The sequence below is a fragment of the Chaetodon trifascialis genome, chromosome 7, assembly GCF_039877785.1.
Source record: "Chaetodon trifascialis isolate fChaTrf1 chromosome 7, fChaTrf1.hap1, whole genome shotgun sequence".
NCBI classification, from domain to species: domain Eukaryota; kingdom Metazoa; phylum Chordata; class Actinopteri; order Chaetodontiformes; family Chaetodontidae; genus Chaetodon; species Chaetodon trifascialis.
In genome coordinates this window covers 10708382-10717410 of record NC_092062.1, presented here as the reverse complement: position 1 = coordinate 10717410, position 9029 = coordinate 10708382, and the positions used below count along the sequence as shown (strand labels likewise).

The following is a 9029-nucleotide window of genomic DNA, read 5'->3' as shown; positions in this document are numbered from 1 at the left end:
GTTGCTCATTACATGTACATGTACAGCATGTGAGTACCCTGTTTTTTCCCCCATTGGAGAGCAGGGATCTATTTTTCTCAGTTTAAATGGTGTGGCAAAATCTCTGACAGCACTTGGACAAATTTGTATATATGGTATAAATAATCATAGTTTTCCCCCTGCTGTAATGCTGTCTTGTGTTGAAATACTACAATACTTCAGTAAGGTACAAAAGGCTAAACTTTGCAGTTGATCGTTGGGCTGATTTGCAAAGAGTTTACAGTTCACCACAGTAGTGTTTTTTTGTTTTTTTTTTGAGACAAACATGTTTCATGAAAGCATTTGTGATATCTGCACTTAGGCTTTGTGTGAAAATATCAAACAAGTTTCACGGAGCAGATGTAATGCCCGACCTCTGCACTGGGCTTTGATTATGTCTGGACTCGTCGGTGCTTTTTTCCATTAGGTTGCACTAATGGGTCTTGTACTGCAGTGTGGTATTATAATGTGTCGGTGGATTGATTCACAGTCCTTTGCTTGTATGCTACAGACACTGACAAATTATACCCCTATGTTTGCAAAGAGCCTGCATATGGTAGCTATAATATTTTATCTGCCCATGACATGATAACTATTCAACGCAGCTTGACCAATAAATATTCATAGTTGGCTAAATTGCTCAAATTATTTCAGACGGCACATTTCCTGCTGCAGGGGCTATAATATTGTAATGGCCTGAGTGACATGCTGCTGTTTAACTGATCCCTCATAGGTGCCAGTGTTAGGTTTACTGCAGTATACTCAAAGTATAGACCTCCAGCATGAGGTCACAGTGTTTGCATCTGTTTATCACAGCATATGTGTCACGTGATATCTGTTCACACGTGAATATTTAATTAGGATAGCCTCATCCAAACATCACCACAGCCGAAACATTTTCTAAAACTCTTGTCGCTGAGAGCTCTGCTGTCTGCAGGCTGCATCGCTCAGTCCGGGACAACCAGGCCAACTAATCGAACAGTGAGTCTATCAGCTTTTCACCGCAGCGCAGGACCCCGCTGCTGGAGAAACGCTGTTAATTGCTCTGGATCGCTACAGTGGCTCCACAGCAGGTCCTGCTTCCCATTTTCTCCGCAATTATGAAGGTCAGAAGCAGCATTTGGCAGCTCCCGGGTGTCAGTGAACGATTGCATGAATGATCAACGACCTTTAAATTCCGAGGTGTCGCCGGGGAGGGATGTTGGATGAGAAACAAAAGCGAGCAGGGCGAGAGAAAAAACTACAGATGACTGCGGATTCTGCGCCGCGGGTCGTCTCTCCAGCCTCCTCCAGCCCTGCCTCCCGTAAAAGGAGTGGCTATCTTACCATTACCGGCACACACATGCCAATGCGCTGCCACACACACGGGCTTTCAGGGACTTCATTTGTCTTGGGTGGCGAAAACCTGCAGGACACAGACTGAAGTATCAGCGCATGCATTCATGGCTGTTTGACAGGCTTTTACGCACTGATCCAGCACAGCAGCAAGGTAAGACAACACACGTCCCCACTGCAAATGTGTGCGTGTATGTGTGTGTGCAGCTGTGCCTGGGTAAACAGTTCAAGAGAAACTGGTAGGTTTGAGCAGTGACAGGAGAGTAGTCAGCTGTTAACTTGCATCACTGAGTCATTACATTCTTCACTCTAGTGTGCACTGGGATCAGTTTGTTGCAGGTGCATCAGGCCGGTGTTTAGGAATTTCAGGTTCCTGGAGGTGCCCAGCAAAATCATGCATAGTTTAATTGCACCATAGCTCTGAATATATCTTCCTCATTAGATGATACTGTAGCTGACACTCCTGTTGCAGTTTATACATGTGCAGACAATTGCACAGTCAAACTGTCAACAGCATTACACTACATGTATCTGGGCCTAAATCCTATCAGCGGAGGGCTTGGTGAGGGCCCACAGTGCTGCTAATAATGAGATCACAGACTCTGCAATTATTAAATTTATGAGCTAGTTAGCAGACTGGCTTTTACTGTCACCCAGCAGCACTGGCCATTCGTTTCTGTAAGTCATTACTGTGTGGTCTGTAATGCAGTGTAGAGAGAAGAAAAAGTGTTGCACACTCTGGTTCCATATGCATTTCTCTTTTATTCTGATGATGCCTCGGACCTCAGGATCTTGATCACTTCGTTCATTTTGTCAAGTTTGCTTCCAGTGATCAGCACCTCACTACAACCCTTGGTGTGTGTTACGTTTCTACTATAGTGCAGTATGACCATAAGGCCAGCTCATGGGACATGATTAGACTGGGGTAAAACTCATCTCAAAAGTAAGGACACACATATCACAGGTGAGCTATGAAAACACACATTCCTGGGATGATATCACAAACAAGTGCAATGACATCACTGTAAAATTACTGTTTCTTATCACTGACTTATCACCGGATCTTGACCAGCAAGGAGCATATTGTGTGCTACCATATAGTATCTGACAATGTTAACCTTCAAAGGTTACAAGTCTAGGCGGTGAATAATGTAGACTTTGCTCCAGAAAAGATACGTACTGTGTTTACATGGAAACACATAACTGAAATAGGTCATATTATCATTAACATTTTCATTTCATTTATATGAACCTTGCTCCTTAATCCTGTTTTATGACGACGTCCTGGTCCAGTGCGAGCTGGACTGCGAGAACATTTACATGTACAATATGATAACTTCTCAAAGGAGTGAACACTGAACTCAGGTCAGCTGTGACAATATTAAGGCAGGTTACAATAGTGCTATCATCTGCTGTTACAGTGCAGGTGCTCGAGCGCAGGGCTATCTCTCACAGCGGATGTGCCTCTGTCGTAACATTGGCTGCAGGATTATTTCTCTACTCCAATAATTCAATAACGTGCATATTTTCCAAGTCACTGTTGATGCAGTTTAAGTTAGAGCATGCCTCTGAAGGTCTCTTGGAATATTTAACAGAAAGTTAAGTGATTGTGTCATGACATGACAGAAAGTGACAGGTGGTGTCATGTCAGAGATCCTTTCAGGAAACATAGCTTCAGTCTTCGGGACATGCAGCGTACTTGCCTTGATAGCAGCCATTGTTGGGTCTTCACAGCAAAGAGGACACTTTTATGGAGGACTCATTTCCCCATGGCACTACACACAATGTACTGAACCGAAAAATTAATGGGGAATGAGATGAGTGTGATGTCGTGCATGTCATAGGGAGTTGTGGTATTTCACAGTGACACAGATATCCTTTCTGCTCTGTCACTATTTATAATGAATGCTGCACATTACTGGTAAATAGTTAACTTAAAGGCAAAGGTCAGAGACTGAGCAAAAAGCCTAAACAAAACCCAGAGTGAGATGATTGTCAGCAAAGTCAAGCAGTTCTACACTGTGACATCCAGTGATGAATACTTCACTTCCTACAAGCGGCATTTTAGCTTTTTGCTAATCAGAAATTCATTATATTACTTGTTAAATTACATAGTCAGTGAACAGTCTGCAGTATGCAGTGTCGACTTAAAAGGGAACTCCACCAATTTTACCCCTCAAAGTTTACAGGTGTTGAGGAGTACTGCTGCGTACAGTATGTGGATGAAGGGGTAGAAAGCCTGTGTGGCTCCAGAGAGAGCTGCCTGAAGTCTGAGAAAGTGATTGCACTCCTCATCTCCGCTTGAGGCTAGCTGCTCCAGGCTCCATTGGCCCATAAGCATAACACACCTGAATCTCTGACTGAACTGTTGGTGGTGGAGTTGCATTGTGGGTAATGTAGGCGGGATGTTTTGACATTCATTTTCGATTTCTCTGGTTCTGCTGCATCTATTTGATCCTTTTAAAAGAAAAAAATAGTTCTCTGTGAGCTTAACACTGTTGTAAGGAGCACTGTGCTACATTGATGGAGCAATCCTTTGATAATGTCATTAAGTCCACATGAGAAGAGCAAAATAGCCATGGAGCTGCAATGTAACATCTTCAGTTTTGCATGGGACAAGTTGAAGATCCATATATGCTGTTATCATGGTCATGGGGCCTCTCCCTGCAGGCATCTCCACATGCCTCTGGTCATATTTTACAAAGTACATTGTGTGTCTCACCCTGCATTTTGCATTTTATGGCACTCCAACATTAAGTAGTTTGAGTTTTATCTTGTCATACATTTCAGTGGCAGTTAAACATTAGAGGAGGTGTGGTCACAGCTCAAAGGACAAAGACTGGCACAACACCTAATGCTTTAATAAAGCTTGAGTGTCTCTCTTTTACCACTTGGTTCCAGCTATTAGTCAGTGGTTTAATGTTTAGCCTGATATGTGGCGAGAGATTTGGCTAGAAATTGTGGAGTGTTTACTTTTAGAGGCCTTGGACACCTGATGGTCACTATTGGCAGGGTTAAACTACTGTACTTGATGATTCGCAGTAAAGTAAGCATGGCAGTTCCTGTGTCCTTCTTTTATCATGTATCTTTTATCTTTTAATAGACATAGCACAAAAATAGAGCCTGTCTGATGTGTGCAGGTCAAGCATTAAGCATTAAGTGATCATTATGAAGATACATTTCTATCACATCATACTCTAAGTGTCAAGTCTGAGGCGTTCTTGTGATGGTCTACATAATCTGAAACATTCAAACAGTCAGTCTCAAACTCTGTCTTTTAATCTCTCCAGAAGGTAGGAGATGGCATCGCGTAAAGACAGACGCAGAGATCGAACCCCTCTGGAAGAAAGCTATGGAGAGAAGACCAGTGTCCCCTGTCCTGGAGACACGCTGCCCTGGAACTTATCCAAACACCAGAGGGTCAAACGCTCCAAGTCAGCTTCTGGGGAGGTCCTGGATCCAGCAGAGAGGGCTGTGATTCGCATCGCAGGTAGGATGACCACAGCTACTGCAGTGTGCCGCTCACACGTCATATAGTGTGTACATCTACTCGCTGTAACCGAAAGAGGAACCTCCTGTTGTTGAAACATAAGCCGAAACAGCGCTAGTCAGTCACAAATCTTTCTATTTTCTTTTTGGCCTACTGTGTCGTGTATCCCCCCTAGCTCTTTGTTCTTGGGACTGTACGCTATTTCGTTGTTAAAGAGTCACTGGGGAGGGAAACGAAAGTGCCAGCAACTGTCATCTAGCAAGCTCATTAGTAGCTAAAAGGATAAGTTGCACTAAAACTTAGTGTAAAGTTTGGTTTTTGCCGGTTGGAAATGTGAGCATGTGTCTTTTAAGGAAAAAAGGAAAATTAGCGACTTTACAGGAATAATGTGGAGTGTATTTTAAGATTTGTTTGACACTGGGTGTTGTGTCTCCCACCTGCAGTGGAAACCAGACTGTTCACCTTTGAAAATCAGCCGCCATGAACAAGGAATAAAGGACGTTATTCAGAATGTTGATTCTTCTGGCTATGTAAAGCAATTGAAAGCTTGTGTGTTAATTACGTCAGGGCCATTGTCCTCTGTGGGTATGTCCTTATTTGCATTCTGGGTGGAACTAGTCAGACATGACATCAATTTGTGGAGAGCTCGTTGATATTGATACTGACCACTGAATTCCACGGGTCACATATTCATACCAGCATGTGTTACATTTGGTGGTGTAAATGTGCTTATACATGTTTTAAAATAGCAGCTAGGTACCTGGAATTTGTGCACTTGGGATGGTGATAAAGTATTAAGTCCTAAACGTTTTTCCCATCTTTGTCTTGCGGGGGTAGCAGAGAACAGGATCACGTGCAGAAAGGAAATCTAACAAATTTTTTGTACATACAGTATATTTGGTATATATTTCCTCTGCAGACTAATGATGGGTTTTGCAAGCTGAACAGGATATTCACTTTATACATTAAGGCGAGGAAAGCAGCAAGGGACGGTAGTTTTCCAAGTGTGAGGTGTGGCCCTTTTCTGCTCAGACAATAGTCTGGGATCCTGTCCAATTCAACTGTCGGGATGTTGGAAACACATTATTTATTTACACTACGGGTTAGCAGTGCCATTGCTGTGCTGTGCTGATTGCCTGAGACCAAGTGTTAGATACATTTTCACAGCTCATGGTCAGTGAAGATGTCAGTAAAACTGACAACAAAAATTAATCAAAGACGTGGCTTTACAAGAAATGACTAGCCATAATCATTCCTCATTACATGTAATTAGCAGTACACCTCGATAATATGACATGACTCCTATCAATAATATAATCATGCACTTGTCTGAATTTGCTCCTGAGTGATATAACTGTTATGACACAGTAAATTAAAATACCTCATCACATTGCGATGCAGAGCCTAAGGCAGAGCTCGACTCAGCAGGCTAATATGATCAGACATTATTGGTTTTTCACAGATATATAGCATCAGTGTTGGCAGATATGCAGGAACAGATTGCATTACATAAATTCTGAAAATGTGTGAGACTGTTGAGTCAGTATAGACAGGCAGGACAACCCCACACCTGCACTCACATGATGAAGAGATAACTGGAGAATTCTGATGGCCATAATGGACGTTATCGGTCGCTGAGACAAACAGTAAATTTCTACGACTTCTTCATCATTGTAGTGCAGACATGAGATGGTCAGTCCTCCCCCTGTGTGCTGTAATTTTAGCACAATACGTCTTTGATCGTGTTTGTTTTGGAATGCTGTGCTCCTTCCCAGTTAAGGGGAAGTTTGCATAACTTAAGCACCTACAACAGGCCTGCGTCCTGTACTGCTCTTCTCCTGTGCATCAGAAGGCCAGGTCAAGCTGTGTCAGCACCCATGGGTGAGGCTGAGCTTTTGTTGTGGGCTCTGCTGACTGACTGACCGGCTGCTACAGAATCACTGACTGTATACAGATGAGCATGTGCTAGAAGGGCATCAGAAGCGGACTATGTGCAGTTCTTGTCAGTGATAACCTTCTGTGTGGCTGAAGCAGCACTCTACTGTTTCTCTGCTTCTTTAGAAGCATTGCATCCTCCCGTATGGGTTGTGAAATCCTACAGCTCCTGCAGTTTAATCAGTTGTTTAAAGGAACATTTTTAAACACTGAAATGTACGGATATCACAGTATCTGTGTCTTTTTATTCTAGCCACAATTTTATGTATCAGCAGCGGCCTGAAACACTTTTATTATTATTATTATTATTATTATTATTATTATTATTATTATTATTATTATTATTATTATTATTATTTAAGTCCATGTATTAAGGAGTTTGGAAAAATTCCTGGACTAATGGCTTGAGATTTTATTTATGTAACTCTGTAACTTGAGCTCAGGCTATATGGGACAGGTTTTTTATGTCTTGTCAGCAGTCCTTGGAGTACATGACTGGTCTCAACTTTGCAGATCTCTAAATTACCTTACTTTTCAAATTACATTTAGCTTTCTAATTACCTATTACAGCAACTTAGACACATTTCTAATCACCTGTGAGAATGGGCCTTGCTAAGAGAGATTGAGAGAAGGTGTTAAGTGAGAGCCTCAATGAAATAAACACCATCAGATCTTGTTACCGAGCCGTGACATTAGGAAGTTCTAAATAGGAATGAGGAGACTCCATTGGGGTTGACATGAGGACCTGATGTGACCATCCGATCAAGAGGTGTAACCATTGTTAAAGTCTGTTTCAAGAATCACTCACTACTCCACTGATGATTTTTTAATAGAAATGTCTTCTTTCTTTAGATGATGCAAAACTGGTCATCTGCATTTTGTTTTAGCAGCCAGAGTTCCGTACTATGAATGAATAAAGTAGATTGTATTTTTCTCTCCTGTGTCCTTGTACTATTTGTGGATTCTCAGTGTACACTCATTCACAAATCAGTGAATGATTGAGTTGAAAGTTCTCCAGCCAGTCAGCTGTCAGACTGGTCACAGGGAGAATTCACTGTCCAAAGTGTGGCTCTGGGGTCACAACAGGGGGGCAGAGAGAGAGGTCAGAGGTCATTCCCTATGCTGGCGGGAGAATGTATAGAGTCCTTAATGTATGCATGAGAACTGCAGTCAAATCCTGGCTCCGTGCCAGGCCAGACACTCCACCCTGCCACCTTGTGGTTGACTGTTGACGTGGGTGTTTGACCGTCACTTGAGAGGCACATTTCAGGGAATGGACAAGTCTTTGGTGGGCTGTTCACCCATTTTACAAGAAAAACCTTAAAAATATTGAATAGGTAAGAAATAGCTAATAGATAAAAATAAAGAACATGCACATCATGGTCCTGGTGATAAGCATACCATGTAGTACTGCGTATGGGCCAGATTTGGTGTGTTGTGCTAGTAGCATGGAGCCGCTAGTGAGAGGGGTCCTGTAAGCCCACTTGTCTGTTACTCAACACCCTCTGATTGTTTTTCATCTTCACACTTGCAGTCTTCAGCCTTTTTGTGCAGTCAACAGACTTTTAATTTGAAGAAATTTATATTTATCAGGTTGTTATATTGAAAACATTATGAAGAAATATTTTAGATGAAGTTTCACCCTGTAGTTCCAATGGACTTATAGCTTGGTTAGTGCACATATGCGCGTATTACAGTCTCCAATAAATAAAATGAAACATGTTACAGATAAAACCATAATAACTGTAAAGGCAGTAGTGGTAAAATCTCATACTGTGTGCCTTTTGTGTTAATTGTTGCAATAATTTGAATACATCAAGTGTATTGACATTAATTGAACTTTGTTTGCTAAATGCTGACTGCCTTTACCGTTACAGTATGTGTTCCAGGATCAGCCTTGAGACTCCAAGCTGTGCTTAAAACAGCAAACAGCCCTGCAAAGTGCTCCTCAATTATTTATTATGGGGAGGCTATGATCTGATACTGAGATGATGCCACACAGAGACTCTCTCTCTCTCTCTCTCTCTCTCTCTCTCTCTCTCTCTCTCTCTCTCTCTCTCTCTCTCTCTCTCTCTGAAGAAGAGAAGAGATTTACTGTGGAAATGATCAGTGGGAATGTACAGAGCTCTAAGTATCTACATAGCTTTTGTATTACAAGCTGTATGGGCAATTCTGTGAGTCACCCACTGTCTGTTCCTCTTGGTATCAGTGTGTACCACGACAGGACCAGAGAAAAGACGCCCCTGCAGAG

The 9029-nt window shown here is 42.2% G+C and overlaps 1 protein-coding gene across 1 annotated transcript in view; it reads left to right on the top strand.

The window, feature by feature from the left end:
- The first annotated feature begins 929 nt into the window (after positions 1-929).
- The window catches only part of LOC139334155 (plectin-like), a 154777-nt gene continuing 146677 nt past the window's right edge, over positions 930-9029 (top strand). The window contains exons 1-2 of the mRNA XM_070966917.1: positions 930-1507; positions 4644-4843. Coding sequence (XP_070823018.1) covers positions 4654-4843 — 190 coding nt within the window. The 5' untranslated portion in view covers positions 930-1507; positions 4644-4653. The remainder of the gene's footprint in view (positions 1508-4643; positions 4844-9029) is intronic.